The sequence below is a fragment of the Nymphaea colorata genome, chromosome 4, assembly GCF_008831285.2.
Source record: "Nymphaea colorata isolate Beijing-Zhang1983 chromosome 4, ASM883128v2, whole genome shotgun sequence".
Classification (NCBI taxonomy): Eukaryota; Viridiplantae; Streptophyta; class Magnoliopsida; order Nymphaeales; family Nymphaeaceae; genus Nymphaea; species Nymphaea colorata.
This window is the reverse complement of record NC_045141.1, coordinates 17,547,973-17,567,788: the sequence shown is the minus strand read 5'-3', so window position 1 is coordinate 17,567,788 and position 19,816 is coordinate 17,547,973. Positions and strand designations below refer to the sequence as shown.

Below are 19,816 nucleotides of genomic sequence, written 5' to 3'. Positions count from 1 at the left end.
CAATATCTGCGCTTTAATCTATTCTGTATTGTCAAACAGACTATGATGCCTATGCACTATCCTGGACTGCATTCACATGTTTGGAACTTGTGAACTGCAAGAAAAACTTTTGGGTTATTATAAGCTTTCGGTAACATCAAGGGTAAATTAATCATATGCAAGTGAGGATAAGCATACCGAAAAAGGGTAGAAGATATCAGACACAAATACTTGAAATAACCAGTCCTGTCCTCATCAGCACGCAAACCACCCACTCATTTCGTTTCCCTTCTGGAAGCAGCTCCTCATCAAAGCATTTTGCAATTGGATTAAGAACTAACGCGTATCTGTTTTATGTCAAGTTAACAATTTCTGCGGGAAATTTGAGTCGGTTTACCAGAGGGCGTTATGCAATAATCCATAAATATTATCAGAAATGAAGGGATACTTGGTAAGGGTATTGATCACCTAAGAAGGGCAAAATGAAAAGGACTGAGTTCAATACGAGATATTAATATGAGTATGAACAGTTCATTTCTAACATTTTATATCTATGAGACTTGCAGGAAAAATGGGTGAAACCGTGAAATCAACAAGGCTCTTACTGTGGTCCAGAGTGCAACTTTTGAAGCAAAAGCATGTCGTGGCATGTTTAAGGTTATCTGGGACAGTGTTTCCTGACCAAACATGAGATATCCCATTGCTCCAAGGGAGCCATAGATTGCAGTGCACAAGAAGAAGCTGTGAAGTAAGAACTAGCAATTTCAAGAGCACATTATATGGAGAAACATCAGTATGTTCATTCCACAGGAAAAACTTTTACCTACCAAATAAATAACGGTTTGTTGAATTTTGTTGTATCGGCCATTGATTGATTGCTTAAACGCCATTGCAACACTTTCAGCTCTGTCTCAGTTACATGCCCATTCGATGCTTCCTGTAAACTCTAAATCTTCCTTGATTTTGGTTGGGGTCAACAAAAACTATCACTAAACTCTTCGTCTTTCCTTCTCAAATTGACAACTACAACTGGGGTGTTTAGCAACTCAACAATATCCACACCTGTAGTCGTCCATATTCTCCGATCTGTTCATCATCCCGTTTGATAGCCTGAAAAGACTCTTAATTTGCAGGTTCGCCGAACACTTGCTCTTAGCTGCTTGGTGACCAACCCTTGTGGGACATCTTCGTGCACAGCCTCACTACGTGCACACCAACATGCCACATGGATGGAAACTAGCCAACTTTTGGTTAGTCACGTCTCCTTAAACCTTACTTCCCTCCAAGCCAAGGATTTTGCTTTTTACATTCTGCCATGGAATTCTACTTCTTCCTGATCTTTTAGTCACTAGGCCACATTTCCTTGGCTGTCCTTTGAATCGTAACATGGGTTATGCTTTCTTCATCAGCTTTATACATCAAGCTGAAAGGCTTCATTGAGGCATACCTTCTTCCGGCAGCCCATTAATCCTTTTGGCTAACGCAATGAGATGGTTTCCCCTCCTTTCAGAGTACGAAGTCATTCATGTTTCACTTTTTGCTTGAACAATGTAATTTATGTCAAACGAAACATGAGCATACATAATTGACCATATCAGCAAAATTTTAGTTATGGTCAAAACCTAATGCAACAGAAAATATCATTATAAATCATTGCAGTTTTCTGTTGTCTTAAATAGTCTGACATTTAAAACTAGCATCACATCTAACATTGGATCCAACTAGGATAAAATATAACATCTAATATAAGGTCGTGTCAGATGCTTATTGGATACTTACTGGATATCAATACTCAAATAAATCGAGAAATAACGTGGTGGCTTGCGTGGGGGACCTTCTATGTGTGTGTAGGACATCAGGAAATAAGCAGCACAAAAAGTACAGTGGTATTGACTATTCTGTGGATGTTTGGGGTTATTTGCTATATGCATTTCAAACAGTAAGATTTTTATTGGGTATAATATAGCGAGTTTAGAAAATTCAAGAAAAGAGAAAAAAATATGGTTTTTTTTTAATTTAAAAACTAAAAATTAAGAAAAATAAGTTAGAAGCTAATAGCATAAACATCAACAACTGGGTTTGCAACAAATAAAAATTAGAAAATGAAAACAAACAGTTTGGCATTAAAAATGAGAAAAAAATAAAATAAAAATGTGAAAAAACACGTTTTATCAGGTCTTTTTAACAGTTTTTCAAAGTTTTCAACACTTGACTTATTATCAGGTCTTTTTTTTCTAAAAAAACGCATTTTTTGTGACTATGAATGAAACTAAACTAACCCATTTAGTGGACCTAGTGTCTCGAAGCTTTAAGGAATAGAATTTGTACTATAACTTGACACCTCAATGCCCATCTTCATCTTCTATATTTTAGCCCTGTTTCTGGATTCAAGGCTGAATCTTGGCAGGTGAGCTGCAAGAAGCAGCTTATCTGTATGGAAAAATAAATGATTAGTTTTGTGATTTTGATCTTTTAGCATGCACGTAAGGATCCTGGAATTTGAAGATCTCCAGTTTCGCATGTTGATGCATTCGAGTTTTCCAAAGCACTAGTTGGAACAATTAATAGTTGGTAGCCTTTTATAAATGCTCTAGATAACTAGATAACCGCAGTTAGGGAGGGAAATTACAACCAGGTAGGGGATACTTCTCCCAACGGGAGAACGACCATGCTGGGTTTGAGAGGTGGGAAGTACTCGACCAAGCAGTCCATGTCAATAGAAAATTTTGTCCAAAATTTTGTGAACAACCTTCCTGAAAAGTACATTTCCAAGTACGTGAACGTAAACTAGACATTTAGCTTCCCGCAAGATCAAAGCATTTGCAGACATCATCAAAACTTGAATCCCAGAAATTATGCATAAATAACTAATCCATCAATATGTGTCTGTCCATAAAAGTTCTACAATCGAGAGAAAACAGAAACACAAGTTGACTTGGACATAGAGTGTTCAGATCAGAAACTCTGCAGGATCCGAGACACAGACGAATATGTGCCAAGAGATGCGCAGACCATGCCTGCTCCAATGGTTCCGATGCTAAGAACGACCTGATAGCAAAGCCAAAACAAACAAGACAAGGTATAATGGATAAGCCAATTAAGAAACCACATCTTAAAAAATTGTTTTCATGTGTGTGTGCACGCGCATAGATGGGTGCTTGTCAGATTGAACCTCAGTGGTTGTAGCCTTCTTCTTCAAAATCTTCAAGAAACAGAGAGGAGGAAAGATGACAGCCTGTCGTGAACATAGTAGCGGATCAAGGGTTCTCATCAGAAATTAAACAGAAGTGTCAATATCATAAAATGTGCTTTTATGCTTCACGATTATTACCATAAGTGAACAGACAAGTGAACCAATCAACGCCATGAATAGACCTGGAACCAGAAGGTCATTAGGAACCGCAGCCAGAGTATTTTAAATTGAGTAGACATGTAAAAGTACGGAAATAAACGGATCATCAGAAATATAGTCATTGGAATGAATTCACACGCCAGTAATGCATTTGCTGTTGAATTATATCCTACAGAAGTTAGTTAATTCTTCACTAAATCGACATTCTACACCATGGAAGCTCATATTCTAGTCATAACAGAATACATGGAATAAGTTGCAGAGATAAACTTCTCTTCAAGTTCTATGTGGCTTGACCCACCATAAATTCTAACGGATGTTTTTTGAAAGAGCTCCATGGAAACTAACCTTATCCTCTTGGGAGCAGTGTTCACTGGGTTTTGTTTCTCGCCTCCATGTTGAGTACCGATAACTTAATTTGGTTAGCTCAGAGAGTGATGCCTGTTGGGATCGAACATACATCGACCCAGCTGGCACTCTTTTTTAAGCATTTGTAATTCCATACATGCACACTCCACAAAATGGCACAAGGTCATTAACTTGAATTGATCGCCTGCTGTCTCAAAGTTCTCTTACATTCTTGATGCTATAGACATGGGGAGTTCTGTCACGAAGGGAGCCTGTTAAATTATGAAAATTTTGACAGTATGTCATATTCATCTCTTGTACATGGATTATTGATCAACCATGTTCCTTTGGAGCTGGTCTGTCTCTAGGCACTGTCACAGACCGGCGTTTTCGGCTTTATTATTGATTAAACATGTGTCCATTGGAGCCTGACTGTCAGTAGACATCTCGCAGTATTATTTGATCCCCAAATCCATAAGAAGATTCTTTCAATATCCACTCCCTAAACTATTCTGTATTGTCAAACAGACTATGATGCTTATGCACTAACCTGGACTGCATTCACATGTTTAGAACTTGTGAACTGCAAGAAAAACTTTTGGGTTAATAAGCTTGTGATAACATGCAGAGTAATTTTACATAAGCACAAGGAAGGATAAGCATACCGAAAAAGGGTAGGAGAAATGCGACACAAATGGTTGAAATAACCAGTCCTGTCCTCATCAGCGTGCAAACCACCCACTCATTTCGTTTCCCTTCTGGAAGCAGCTCCTCAAAGCACTTTGCAATTGGATTAAGAATTAACGCATATCTGTTTTATGTCAAGTTAACAATTTCTGCGGGAAATTTGAGTTCGTTCACCAGAGGCTTGAACAGAAGAAATTGCATTATGCAATTCCATAAATTTTATCGGAAGCAAAGGGATACTTTGTAAGGGGATTGATCACCTAAGAAGGACAAAAATGAAAAGGACAGAGATCAACATGGGATATTAATAATATTAGCATGAACAGTTCATTCCTAACAATTTATGTCTACGTGACTTGCAGGAAAAATGGGTCAAACCATGAAATCAACAAGGCTCTTACTGTTGTCCAGAGTGCAACTTTTGAAGCAAAAGCATGTCGTGGCATGTTTAAGGTTATCTGGGATAGTGTTTTCTGACCAAACATGAGATATCCCATTGCTCCAACAGAGCCATATATTGCAGTGCATAAGAAGAAGCTGTAAAGAAAAAGCAATTCCAAGAGCACTTTATATGGAGAAACATCAGTATGTTCATACCACAGGAAAAACATTTACCTACCAAATAAATAACGCCTTGTTGAATTTTGTTTTATCGTCCATTGATTGGTATATGTTGGTAAACATGCAGTGCCCAGAATAGCAAAACCCATGCACCCCAATCGCTAGTGGAAGACCACCCCAGTTAATAAAGGAGCTAGTCTGATGAAATCCTATGCCAGCAGTTTTGCCCACAATAAACACTGAAAGGGATACCAAAATGGTGGCAAGAACACCGCCAACTGCATCATGGATGTGAAAGGACCAGATAAGGGTCAAGTTGTATAAAATTGCTAAATGTTTGAACTCATATGTTATTCTCAAGCACAAAAGTCAAGAAAAATTGAGGTCATACAGCACCTGAAAAGTAAGACAAGACTCGGAGATCTTTTAACCAAATTGTTGGAATGACAATTAGGCCAGTTAAGATTCCAAAAAGGTGGACAGAGTCGACATGAATCCCAGCAAAATCAAGCGAAGTACCCGGATATATTCTTGTTAGGTTATCACCTTCCAGGATGATAAATTCCACGCAGATGGACTGCATTATGGGAGGAAGAGAGGGAGAGAGAAATGTATATATTAGAAAGAGTTGGTCTCTGATCCCTGAGTACTGTTGTGAAGAAGAAATGCTAAACTAGCAGCCATCATCCGTAATCTATATACTTACATACAACTCCAGATACAAGACCATCTGCATGAGAAAAGAAAGGAAAAGATCAGGAAAAATATCTCATCCATTCATTTTCACAAGCCACCCAATTAGTAATGTAATTTCAGTGACTCCTCGGGTTTGTACATGTGTAATCATACAAATGAAGACAAAATCTCAATTACCACTGGAGAAAGAGGATAGGAACCTTTAACGGACAAACCATGGAAGAGCATAAGCTACTTACAAGTACGAAAGCGCGCCCATATTTTCCATAAGCAGCTTCTCCTATATCTGGATAGCTGACAATGCCTCCTCTGCTTCCCATACAACGTCCCATGAGGATGCCTGTGTAGCAACACATGGCTGCAAAGCACACTAAGACAAGCAAGCTTGCCCATCCAGCTTCTTTTATTGTGAATGGTGTAGTCAGAAGTCCGACACCCACCATCACGTTAACACCTGTTACCAAACCATAGAATTCAACCAGTCCAGCAGAAAAAGAGAACACAAAAGAAGAGATTGGAAGTGGGTGTAAATATAGATTTGCCACCAAAGACTGAGTCCTCCTTTTCTCTTTTAAAGTGAACCAGAAGTACAATATATCTAGAAAAGGAGATGAGAGTAGTTCCAGAGTGTTGATATAAGATTATGATACCATTAAAGATGGTCTGGGTCAAGCTACATCCTTGAGCATCTTGCCCTTCTCGAGAGGATTGCAAGTTTTGATCTTCTGCTGACTCTTTGGGTTTAATCGAGAGTTTCTCAGCCGAGTATCCTTGGGTAAAGCTTCCAGCAGATAGCAGCGGCAATTTGGCTTCAAAAACAATGTCACTCTGTGCAGTGTCTTGATGGGTAGTTGACGAGTAGCAGAGAATGGGACTCTGCCGAAGAAACCCGAAAGTGGGAGATGCAGTGATTGCATATGCATCTACCGACTCCCTGATTGGAAAAATAGCTATATGTAAACGCATAAAAATCAATGAAAATTGTTTTGCTTTTGGTGGTCGGTGCTGTAACATAATAACTGTGTTTTTCTATGATAATCCCCCTTTTATCAGCATATTTTCCAAATTAAACTGTGCTTCATTCTTTCGTCAAATGCCATCAAGATCACTCAATAGTTCCCTAATTTGGAATCTTTATCAAATAGAAAATTTACAGTTGACCCCTAAGGTGAGAACAGTATGGGAAGAACAGTGTTCATAAAATATGGTTTCAAAAATCTATCACCTGTCCTTGGTTATGGTATTTCACCGTGTCTTGACTTATCATCATCCAAATCATCCAGGCGGAAAGTTAAAATGCACGAATATAAAATTTGGTGTGTGTTGAGTTAGTCTGTTAACAAACGAGGTGATCCAAAAACGAACGATTGTGAACCAAAAACAGGTATTGTAGCCAATACTATTTACGTAAAGAAGAAGAGCTGAGAAATTGCACCGGTAGCTCTGAGACCAGTGACTAGAGGAGAAGACAGAGGAAGAGGAAGGGTTCCGCTTCTTCTTCCAGGCATTGTCTTCATCCTCACTCGTCTCCTCAGTCTTGACAACGCCATTCTCCAGCAAAGAAGTGTTATTACTGCCATCATCTCCGTCCTCCAGCTCCTCTTCTCCCCTTCTCCCCACCAGTACCTCCCCATCCCTCGCCTTCTTCATTCTCTTGCCCCTGCAGAAAGGGAAGATTTTCAAGCTGCTTAAACTCTGTGATCGGACTCAAACTGTCCCCAACCTTCAGGATCCTACACTCTCCACTTTAACACATTTTATTTCTGGATTCCTCTGGCCTTCTGTCAATCCTGCCCCACACATATGCAGGAGCCGGATGAACGGATGGCCGGTGGACTTCCAACTGCTATATATATGTATAAGCCTGAAATGCTACCGCCAAAACGTATCTGAACGCCCAGATGATTTCGTCTCCTCTACATATATATACTTGCTTAGGGACAAAAAATCATGCTTCTTAAATTTTTGTTAAAACAATTATTTTAATCATAATATGAAATTCTGGTATGTTTATAAAACCTGATTTAACATTAAACATATCTTAATTCACATTGCTTTTATGAAAAATATTGTTATGTGTTTTTTTTTTTTTATCTATGAAAGCATTCTCAAACTAAAAAATAATTAACTTACGTATATTTCTCACGAAAACAGTTTTAACATCATCTCTATATTTATTATTAGATTGTAAGAAGGTAATCTCAACACTCCACTCCATCTTGAGAAGTCTGTTCTTGCCGCAACACTCCACTCCGTCTTGAGAAGTCTGTTCTTGACCCGACTTAGTGGTTTTGGGATCTATCAAATGTATGTATACGTGTGTGTATATATAAAAAGAAGGAAAGAGTAAATGATGATTCTGACTCTTCAAAATTACTCAATCACCTAAAAACAAAAAAAAAAATGTGAATTAATATTAGATAATAAAAATATTGTGCATCTTCTTCTTTTTATTTTCCTCTTAATTATCCATCCATCATGATCGATTAAACAGATCTTACTTTAAGTTAATATTAGATAATAAAAATGTTGTGCATCTTCCTGTTTTTATTTTCCTCTTAATTATTCATCATCATCGATTAAACAGATCTTACTTTTTTTTTTTAATCGTCTATCATAATCAATTAGAGAGACTTTATTAAATGGTTGGATAACTCTGAAAAACTAAAATGATAATTTATATATATATATATATATATATATATATATATATATATATATATATATATATATATATATATATATATATATATATATATATATATATATATATATATATATATATATTAGCTAGCTTTTTATATAAACAGACAGCTATTTTTTTATTTTGACTAAAACCATCGTAAAAAGTGTATTTGTTAAAAATCATAACTAAGCAACTAGTCATTGTAGATGTACCTTGTCGTACGGCTTTTAAAGATATGAAATAAGAAGATAAACGTTTGAATATAAAAGTAGCCGGCTGGTTTCATTTATTATATATGTTTGCATATATATCACAAAAATATTTTAAAAATTATAAAACAAATGCATTTCATTAAGACCCCTACATGGATAAAAACAAAAAGGAGAAAAGAACAAATTTTCAGAAAGAAGAAGACGCCAGCCTCACACAGTCATGTGATGGCCAAAGAGTACTGAAGTGGGTCCATGCCATGCAATACAGAAAGTCCTAGCGCCATGGGCCACCGTTTTTGTTGTTAGCCGACTATTGAATTATTATTATTATTTTTTTTTTTATGTAAAAGCGTATCCTTCTTGCGCTCTCTCTTCACGCATGCCCATGCATGTGAAAAAGGTGCTCGACTTGAACAAAACTAGAATCCCAATAACTGCTATCTTCCAATTTTTCTGAGCGAGAAATCATTTAAAATTTCCTCATCCGTGTAGAACGATAGTATTCGTGCGGTTGGTAGGACGAACGATCGTATTCGTGCAGTTGGTAGGCCCATCAGTGCTTATGAAAAACCGTGTAGTTGTTTTTGCTGTTTGGCCGATTCAAGAAGGCCATGTGCCAATTTTTCTAACTACTTTCTGTCACATATTATATGCATATATACATGTCAGATAAATATACATATATATGTGACCTATATGGTATTATATATATCTACAAATATAGAATTTACTTACATACATTATACATGTGCATATATATAAGGTACACATATTAGATACATGTGTATATATTTGTAACATACATATGCATATATGTATTATATAATATCTATTCAAATTATATGTTAGATATATATGTATATATATGTCATATATATTCACATGTGTGTACATGCTACGTATAATATAATATGACATATATATCATACTGTATGCTTACATGTAATATTATGTACATATAACATATAAATAATGCATATATATATATATATAATATATAATATATAATATATAATATTACATATAACACATTGGAGCAACTAATTTTTATTTTAATTCGTCTTATATATTCTTTATTAAGTTTTCTTATAGAAACGTTTAACATTTCCGGCCAATTCACAGGACGAATCAGCTTATTCATTGAACCGGCAGCCCAGCCGATTCGATTGATGACAAACTGATTTTTCACAACATTAGCATCGGTTTTGATTGCTTGGATGACATTATGTGCAAATGTCGACAATATGAGCATATTAATTATGACTAGAAAAAAATTTTATGAGGTGGGCCAAATTAACGTTTTTAAATTTTGACTATGATTGAAATATTATTTTTCAAAATTTTTATATAAAAATAAATGAAATTTTTTAAAGTTTACACGCAAATTTTTAAAAAAAAAATTTGAGGTGGGGCTAGCTGCGAGGGCCAATGCAAGGCAAGGCCTACCTTGTCTCTGCCCCTACACATGACATACGTGGTCCCTAACTTATAAAGTGAAAAATAATAGTAGGCCATCATTTTGGACCAGTCTGAACCCACCACTATCATTTTCGTTGGGTTTGTGTTTGTTTGGCTATCAATTATATGTCTCAACAATCTTCAAAAGGGGTTGATGCAATGGTTGGGGTGGGAGCCGATAAGCAGCAGGTTCTTCTTTCAAATTCTTGTGGCATCAATTCTTTGTGTTGTATAAGGGAGCTACTAATGTGTATGTTAAAGTACAGTGGAGGTGGCACTCGAGGCATCAAAAGCAAGTCTTGTATCTTAAGAAGATATGAGGTTCGATGGGAGCTTCGGCCTTTTTATGAGTAGCAGAAAACCCCATTCACATAAAATTATATGTCTCGACAATGTAGAGGTAACTAATGATAAGGTTGGCAGTGGTCAAATCAGTGGAGGAGCCAAGACAGACTTAGTGTGGGCAGTTGCCTACACGGTTTAATCAGTGATATTTATTTGTATGATATTGGTACTCTCAACCATTTGCCTGTTTATACATTAGTGCCCCCAGATGAAAGCTTTCTGCTCTACCACTGGTACAAATTCCAGATCTGATCCACAGAAATATGTGTGTGTGTCCGAGAGAGAGGGACACAGAGAGAGGCCCTCTCTTCCCCTGACTGTTCTGTGGTTTCAATGTTAACTTTGTTGCTTTGCTTTTTTGCAGCTTTTGTTTTCTTGCTGTCTACTTGTCACTTAATTTTTTGCTAATGCATCCTCATTTTATTGGTTCTCTTTCTCTCTCACAAAATTGTGGAGGTCGGCTCTAGGACTGCACACAAGTAAGCTCGAGTTGGACTTAGTACAAGCTCGACTCAGAAAACTCGAGTTTGAACTCGACTCGAACTCGATAGAACAAGCTTGAGCTTGATTTATTGATACAATGTCAACCTCAATCTCGACTCATTTAATTGGTTTATGTTAAACATGTTTAGTTTGTTTTAGTTCAATTAACTCGTTTAATTGCTATTGGTTTAACTATTTTTTCATTATAATTCAACATTCATTATGTAGCCGAGCTGAATCGAGTTTAAGTGAGTCGAGTTGTGATGATTTGAACTAGACTCATTTAAGGTTTCGAGCATACATTTGAATTCAAGTTTGGCTTGTTTATAAACGAGTCGAGTTCTAGTCAAGTTTTGACGAGTAAGTTCACGTGGAGCTCAAGCTACCTCTACTTGTTGTGGAGCCTAGCTGGCGCTAAATGTGTCTTTTTACTCTCTTTTTCACTGAAAAAAAAAATAACGGTCTCCTCAAGGATATTTTAGCATTTTCTGTTGATAAAGTACATGCTAGCTATTATTTCTATAGACTTAGTAGTTATAGGTTATTTAACAAAGTTAAGCGATTATTTATTAACACATCAAAAGTTGAGCAGTAATAAATTTTTTCAAAAAATAAAAAATAAAAAGAAGGAAACGAACGACCGTAAATTAAGTTTCTCTTGTCCGAACTCAAGTCCTCTGTAACGAATTTTGGCACTAAAATAATGCTACTGAAGACGATCAATGTTGTCTTTAGAAGTGTAGATCTTTGCGAGCTAAGGCGATGAACGCGTTGAGGTATGGCATAGTAAGGAGCCTCGCTCTAGAACTTACTTCAATTTGGTGCCAAAATGACCAAAAATGCCTGCTGAGATTAAAAGCTTACAGTAGTCGGCTTTCTCTCTCTCTCTCTCTCTCTCTATATATATATATATATATATATATATATATATATATATATATATATATATATATAATTGAATGCACTTTTTACCATATCCATTTATAGGATAGAGGATAGTCACATATCAACTTAGTGTTTGGATTTAAATGGAACAAATAAAAGACCATACGAGAACTGAATCTGATTTGAACCAACTTTTATTTTTTCATCTGAATTTGAATCCGACTCTTAAATATAAAACTCAATTGGAACTACATTATGATATATTAAAAGCCGATATGGATATTAGATAAGGCATATTTGTTTGAAACTGAATCGCAATTCAAATACAATACCAATTCGATTGGGTATTTATTGAAAATTGAATTTGAATCCTACTTATGAATTTTTTAGTTGGATGTTATGCAATTCAGAGAAATATACAATTCAAATACAATCCATTAACACTACTACCTATAAGAAGAAAAAAGAAAAATGACAATAATTTTTTTTTCGAGCAGACCAAAATGCCCTATGAGGAGCATGTGGTGAGAAGTGAAGCATTGTTCCCTCTCACCACCAAAAGGTGTGGCCGGAATGACTCCGTAACATTGCCTCAATTGTGCCCACAATGACTATGTGCATCTTAAATGTAGTGTATATTAGAAGTTGTTCGCAGTATAGCTTTTTGTTGTGTCATGAATCTACCTTAAAGATTGCAACAGATTTATAGATCCTATAACATAAAGCTTCCATGAATATACCTAATTTTTTGGGGCACATTAATGTAAAAGTAAATACAAACTATTATTATTGCCAAATGACTCTTTATAATCTCTAAGCCGAAGGAGAGATATATAGAATTCATGTTTGGTCCTTGACCTTAATTACCAGCACAAAGAATAGGGAAATATGTGATAAGGGCAACTAGGTGAAAGCTGTCCCCGTAAAATTAATTTCAGCACCTTTTAAAAAGACTGTACATGAGACGTGCTACATGCACAGCCCTTAATGCACAACATCTGTTTATTGGGCTCCTGGCCCGCTCCTAAAGGCAGGTGTCATGTACATGGACTTATACACAATGCAAAGGTGCACAGAAATAGATAGCTTTGGCTATACATAGAAAAAAGCAAAAAAATAAAAGGCAAAATTCATAATATAGAAAGTTACGTGTCTAATTGACTTGTCATGATCAAGTTCAAACAAAGGAAGAAGCCAAAATGTTCTAACTCCATCCTAGAGGTTGTGCCTCTATCACCTTTATTCAATCAAAAAAATGGTACAAAGCAACAAATCAAATAAGAACAAACCTACTTATATCATTAGTCGCTACTTCCCTAGAAGGATCACATTTGGCTAAGAGATTAGCAATGAATGGAGTGGCTGCAATCCCTTGGCAGCCTTTCCTGCCTTATAAAAAATGCACCCAACCATGATTGCTTGGAAATATGGTTCAAAACGATCTTTACTTTCTGAGATATACAACTCGTGTATCTTTCTCAACTTATGCTCCAACAATCTTGTTTCTAGGAAAAGCAGCCCCCATGTTGAGAACCTGAACTGACTTGAATCTAACCCTATACGCGAATTCCACAGCACAGCAGCAGCCTCGAATCAATTTCAGTTGGCTCTCGAGACCCCACATATCTCTGCCTCTGGAGCAAATCCTCACGCCATTCCATCTTTAGGCTTACTTTGGAACAATGGTAGACCTAAATACTTCAATATGTGCAACTCTTTCCTTGCCCATCCCAATACCTCAGTCATTTCATTATCCTGTCTTTGATCTAATTGGTTACAGAAAACGTGTTTTTTTTTTAAAAAAAATGCGATAAATTAAATGGTCGTTTAAAACTAGAAAAACACATTTTTTGAACAAAAAACATTAAAAACGAAAAAATGCATTTCTAATGTGTTTTTTTAGCTTTTTTCACTTTTTCCAGTCTTTTTCATGTCAAACAGTTTTTTCCATTTTCTACTTTTTATTTGTTGCAAATCTAATTATCTTTTGATGTTTGTGGTTATTAGTTTCTCACTTATTTTATTTTTTTCCTATTTTTACTTTTTTTTTAATTTTTAAAAGTTTACCGCATTTTTTTCAAGTTCGTCGTATTATACCCGAGAAAAATCTTACCGTTTAAAACTCCAAGACGTTATTTGTGACTATGGTTGAAACACAATACTGTAAGGTTTATATGCTACATCCATGAGAAGCAAATCCAAGTTATACACATCACGAACTGTTTGAAGGGCTTCCATGATCCATCTATAAAAAGGAAAAAAACAAAATAGATAGAATGACACACCCAAAAAATATTAGAATGAGACACCTAACTAATGGGCTAATAACGAATGACTGCCCAACTTTTCAAGCATCACAAAGAGGCACTTAAGTTTTCAATAAGGTTCACAAATGATTGCTTGTTTAGAAACTTAGGTGCCTCTTCGTGACGCTTGAAAGGTCGGGCGATCCTTCATTGTTAGCCCATTAGTTAGATGCCTCCTTGTAACTTTATAATTCTATAATTTTATCATTATAAAACCTTTTAGCTTCCATATTTTTGGTCCAACTCGATCGAATCGAGTTTGAATTCATAGATTTGAGCTCGGGTTGAACTTGAATACTTGACGGGATGGGGCTTGAATTCACCGATTCAGTGGTCATGATGCCATTTGTTTTGGAGCGATATTTCTGATGTATTAATTGCATTGACTTCGATAATTAAAGATACTGATCGATTCTCCGAAATTTTCCGTTGGATATTGTTTGATTTTCTCTAAGCCACTAGAAAGCATCATTGACATTTTTTCCGTTGGCGAGGACTAATTTTAACTTCTCTAATCACGAGATGAGTTCAAGAGTTAATAGGCTATGAAGTATTATTGAAGAAATATGTTTCAAATGAAAGAAAACCTATTCTCCAAGAATATTATGTATCAATCAAGAAATAAATGAATCAAAAAGTTTTTGTTGTTTTCAGGAAAATTTAGTCTTGTGCAGATATTTGTTTGCTTCCTCTTTAAGAGAGAGAGTGCAGAGAGTGCACTTGGACGTACTTACACAGTGCATGACATGTGAATTTCAAGATCGTCCTAGCTCACTCTGGGCAGCAGGTGTCATGCATATAAGCTCGCCTTGGCTTACTCTTAGGGGCAGGTGCATGCATATAGTTCTACAGATATAATCACCTTTCCCTCTTGAGCAATTGATTCCTTGGGACCTGTTATCTTCCTTCCCCACGGCATGTTTGTTGCCGTTCTAATGGCATTCCGCGTCCACGAACACAGAATCGAAGGTCACCAGCTTCGAAAACTTTCTCGGATGATGTTGTTGTGGTTGTTGATAATATTGGAGACTGCAGATTTTCATCCTAATCTGGTCTTGCTTCTGTGCAAACTATTTCAGCCACCAAGCGACAGATGGCTCAGAGATTTGCATCAAATTGGCTGTGCCTGTTTTGTTTCAGACATCAAATTTGCGTCAAATTACTTGAACCAACGACCAATCAATTAACTGCCGACCTTCTTACCACTGAGCTCGTGGAGAACAACAGGTGGGATATTAGATCTCATAAGTTTAATTCCCCATCTCAACCGATGACTAATATTATGAGCCCGAAGCTTCTTATGTGACTCCCAAAACATTCAATATAGCTTACAGGTCTAGGCTCCTTGTGGCCACATTGTTTATCTGTCTTTAGTCGTGTGGGCAATGGAAACTCCCCACATGCCTATTTTTACCTTTTCTGTCCGGCTTAATCAAGAAGCACACTGCTAACTGCATGCTAACCAAAAAAAAAATAATAATTTGCTGGTTTTATCATTACATTTCTTACAAAATTATTCGAAGACCTTTTGATAAGCCTAACTCGACATTCTCCAAACTGGGATTTGAAACAAGCATGGAATGAGTAAACAATAGTTCAGGCTTAAATGGTCGCTTGCACAATCTCACTATGACGAAACTGGACACTGTAAATTGTATCAATCAATCTGTGCAGTGCCCATCTGCTTCGCTTTCTCTCGTGTTAAAAGATTTCTTTGCTATATGCATGGGACTGTTTATTATCATCTTTACTTAATAGTTTCTCCTATTCAAGTTGTATGCCCTTAGTTCCTAATGTGGATTCGGTTGGTTGCCCTTAGTTTCTTTACACTGCGTTTGCACCTCTCTTAGCGTCAACCCCAAATCAAAGTTAACATTTGTCCTACAAGATTTGAGCATCCTTATGCTCCCTTCTTTTTTATTCTCCAACTTTAGTTCCAGTTCATGGCAATAATTTTATGCGAATCCTCCTACATTTTTATGTGAAAATTTGTTGAGGGGATTTCTTCTCCTGAACAAATTGGGCATGTATTTAGTGAGGCTCTTCCTCACCAACTTAGAAGTTCTTTGCAGCAAATAAAGTCTCACTCGGTACTTAATTTGAGGGAACACGAAAGAAGCAGATCTGATATTATTATGGAAGACTCAATCCAAATGACAAGACATGCATCAATATCAAATGAAGACCATGATCATGTTTAAAGCTGCCACGTTGAGATGTCAACGACAATAAATCACCCATGTTAATATTTTTTGGGGGATTTTTTTTTTTAAATGTCTTCTTTAATATTTTAACCTCTTGAATATTTTTTTGTCCTCATACAAACATTTTACCTTTTACTCGTTAGGGGCATTATGGTCATTGCACATTCTGATGCATGAGTCCGTATGTTTTGAGGCATGTGCAATCTTTAAATCTGAAATTGTCTAACCAATTTGAGTTCCGCTTAACCACAGCCAGCCAATATATATATATATATTATATTTATTTATTTATTTATTTATTTATTTATTTATTTATTTATCGAAGTCAAGAGTGTAGTATGAGCATGACTCCTCCAAGTCGCAAGTCCTAGTGTGATCAATAGCTTCGATGTCTTGCCTTTCTGCGGAGGGAAAGGGAAGGGAGAAGATGAAGGATGGGGAGACGCGATGGCGGGGAGAAGAGGAAAGGAAGAGTTCGAGGACGGGGATGATGGCAGTGACAAGAGCTCGCTGCAGCTGGGGAATAGCGTTATCAAGATTGAGGAGACGTGTAAGGACGATGAGGATGAAGGCAACACCTGGAAGAAGTCGAATTCTTCCTCCGCCTTCTCCTATCGTCAGTTGCCTCAGAGCTACCGGTGCAATGTCTCAACTCGTCTTCTTTTTCTTCTTCTTTCTAATGTCACAGCACGTCATGCTTGCTCTGGTTTTGAATCACAACCTTTTTTTACTCAAAAGGCGAACCAAGCATGTCCCATTATTATATATGCTTCTTATTGCTGATGAAGTTAATAATCATGACGATAACTCTTGCTACGCATAATAATCTTTTTTATTTTTATTACGTTCTTGCGTGATTCTTAATTTTTCGAGGTGTTTTTGAAAGGGGTTTATGCAGAAATAAAATGGTGAACGCAAGTTGTTCAAGGAGAGGAAGTGCAGTCATATATAGCAGCCCACAATAGACATACAATTCCTCTTCCCGCCCGGTTGAGAACGCACATGGTATCTATGTGAATAATTTGGACTTCATCAGTTGGTTAATTTTCAATGTCAAGGTTTTATTGCAGCTCAAGTAACCCCGGATGCATTTTTTGTTGTAAAATTAGCCTACTTAAGTGTATACTTTTCTTTTTTAAACAACTTGATCATGCTGTTTAATTTTTGGGTGAGCGAGACCACTACAACTCACAGTCGATAAAAGAGCCATTCCCCTTATAAAAGTTTTTGGCTACCTCATCAATGCTAGGTATGGGCCTAATATATGTCCATTAGAATAGCACTCCGTCTCCATTATGGTGTAGAAGCATAGCGCCCAAGAAAATTTGAGAATCTCCGTTACACCAGCTCGACCAACTACTCTATCTATACTCCTCGGCTTGTCAACTCATTTAAAACCTATTAATCAAAGTGAAGTGATCATATGAAAGTGAAATGATAATATGGCCTTGGAAGAATGGCGAGTAAAACGTTTCTCTTATGGGGTTATATATATATATATATATATATATATATATAGAGAGAGAGAGAGAGAGAGAGAGAGGAAAAAAAATTCAACATTACTATCAGCAATCCAAAATGAGAGGCACCACCTGCCCGAATGAATGAATCGAGAATTGGGCGTACAAGAAACATAACCAAACCAAACAAAAAGAGCTAAGGAAAATCAAGTATTGTTGTCAAAGATCCAGTACAAAACAGAAATGTCGAATAGAATGTCCATGGACATCTTTTTGACACGGCCGGTACCTCTAGATCACAAAATATCATTTCTCAAAAGCCATATTGTCCTCCGTGCAATAAACAACCAACACCTTCACAGTATTTTATTTTTCTTAGGCAGTCGCCCTACTAGAACATCTGAAATAATTGAATTCTCTCTTAGCATGACAAAGTGCAAATGTGAAGTGACGTCAAAAATTTATGCATGAGAGGGCAAATCCCATTCTTCCTCAGCCTGGTAGCAAAGATGACATCGGCCAGGAAACTTATAAAATGTTCCTTTTATATTATTTTCAGTTTGCACTCTGTCTTCCCAAGCCTTGTGAGAGAAAATATTCATGCCTGGAAGCAGAAGAGATCTATAAACTCTAGCGGTCTAATAAATAACAGAGTTTGAAACCATCCATTGAAATAGACATGTACCTTTTGAGTGTCATCTCTGTCTTGGAAAAATTAGAAACTTTTACTTTTTATGCCCACGAGTTTGATTTCTCTCCTAAACATCTGATTGGGTATGCTGATCCACATGTATACAAGGCTTATTTGTTCCTCATTACCTAAGCCCAAACTTCATCCGAAATAAAAAATAAGATACCACCATTCTTTGGCAAGGCACCCTAAACTATCGTGGTCCATACCCGAACATAAAAATCAGTGCAAAATGACATTTTATGCTCGTCCATAGGAAATTGCACAAAATAATATTAGTTTGCTGCTCCACAATTGCTGGCATCATATGAACTATTAGATTCGCTCCTACACCAGGTTGAGGTCCTTGGTCTGACGGATCTCGACGTGCCCCCTAATCGTTTTGGTTTTATCTTGAAAAAAGCTTAGGAACTAAGACAACTAATCACTTTACTAACCCCATTTATAAGCACTTGAAAGGTCTTTTATAATTTTTAATACTAAACTGAACTTTGAAGTGTTAAAATCTACCCCTTTAAGGCACACGAATAAACTCTCATGGTCATCCAAAGACATTTTTTTATTGTCTTCCATACCCAAACATAGAAATTGGTGCAAAATAATATTATGTACCCAACCATAAGAATCATCAAAAAATAATATTAATTTGTTGCTCCACAGTTGCTGGCATCATATGAACTGTTAGATTCATTCCCACACCAGTGGAATGACTGATCTCGACCCGCCTCTTAGCCATTTTGGTATCAGCTCGAAAAATGTTAGAAACCAGGATAATTAATCACTTTACCAACTTCATTTATAAGCACTTGAAGGTCTTTCATAATCTTCAATATAAAACTAAACTTTGTAGTGTTACAATCTACCCTCTTAAGACACACATATAAACTCTTATGGTCTAATGACATCATCTCAACACACTATATGATTTTACTGTCCTCCATACTCGAACATAAAAATCAATGCAAAATGATATTTTATACCCATAGGAATCGGTGCAAAATAATATTAATTTGTTTCTCCACAACTCTTGGCATCCTATGAACTATTAGATTCACTCATACACCGGCTTGAAGTCCTTGGTCTAATAGATCTCGACCTGGCCCCTAACAGTTTTGGTTTTAGCTCAAAAAATGTTAAGAACCATAACAACCAAACACTGCCCAACCTCATTTATAAGCATCTGATGGTCTTTCACAATTTTTAGTACTGAACTAAACTTTGACAGTGACAATATACTCCTTAAGGCAAACGTATAAACTCTCATGGTCTAACCATATGTCTTTTATTGTCCTCCATACCCTACATAGAAATCGGTGAAAAACAATATTTTATAGTCGACCATATGAATTTCATAAAATAATATTAATTTGCTGCACCACAATTGCAAACATCATATGAACCTTAGATTCGCTCCTACACCAGGTTGAGGTCTTTGGTCCAACACGTTAATAGTTTTGGTTTCA

The 19,816-nt window shown here is 36.5% G+C and overlaps 1 protein-coding gene across 2 annotated transcripts; it reads right to left on the bottom strand.

Annotated features, from left to right (window-relative positions):
* Nucleotides 1-2,832: 2,832 nt before the first annotated feature.
* Nucleotides 2,833-7,422, bottom strand: LOC116253584 (amino acid transporter AVT1A-like). Of its 2 annotated transcripts, XR_004172492.2 has the most exons (13): nt 7,059-7,422; nt 6,274-6,557; nt 5,863-6,077; nt 5,634-5,657; nt 5,324-5,504; nt 4,986-5,205; nt 4,768-4,903; nt 4,607-4,626; nt 4,345-4,490; nt 4,230-4,262; nt 3,311-3,354; nt 3,152-3,214; nt 3,009-3,027 (listed from the first exon to the last, which is right to left on the bottom strand). XR_004172492.2 is itself a non-coding variant. In XM_031628486.2 (12 exons), exons 1-12 carry the CDS (start codon nt 7,271-7,273, stop codon nt 2,935-2,937), a joined length of 1,641 nt encoding a protein of 546 aa, XP_031484346.1. In that variant the 5' UTR covers nt 7,274-7,422; the 3' UTR covers nt 2,833-2,934. The 2 variants fall into 2 exon arrangements, 1 of the variants encoding a protein (XP_031484346.1); XM_031628486.2 differs by lacking the exon at nt 4,230-4,262 and having other exon boundaries at nt 2,833-3,027.
* Between the last annotated feature and the right edge of the window lie 12,394 nt (nt 7,423-19,816).

What these genes read in the sequence shown, in the direction of transcription:
- LOC116253584 (XM_031628486.2), bottom strand. Translation starts at nt 7,273, where the DNA reads ATGAAGAAGGCGAGGGATGGGGAGGTACTGGTGGGGAGAAGGGGAGAA. An exon ending in GACCCAGACCATCTTTAATG is followed by an intron (nt 6,078 to 6,273) that starts GTATCATAATCT and finishes GTTTGGTAACAG; the next exon opens with GTGTTAACGTGATGGTGGGT. An exon ending in AGTCTTGTCTTACTTTTCAG is followed by an intron (nt 5,206 to 5,323) that starts GTGCTGTATGAC and finishes TCCATGATGCAG; the next exon opens with TTGGCGGTGTTCTTGCCACC.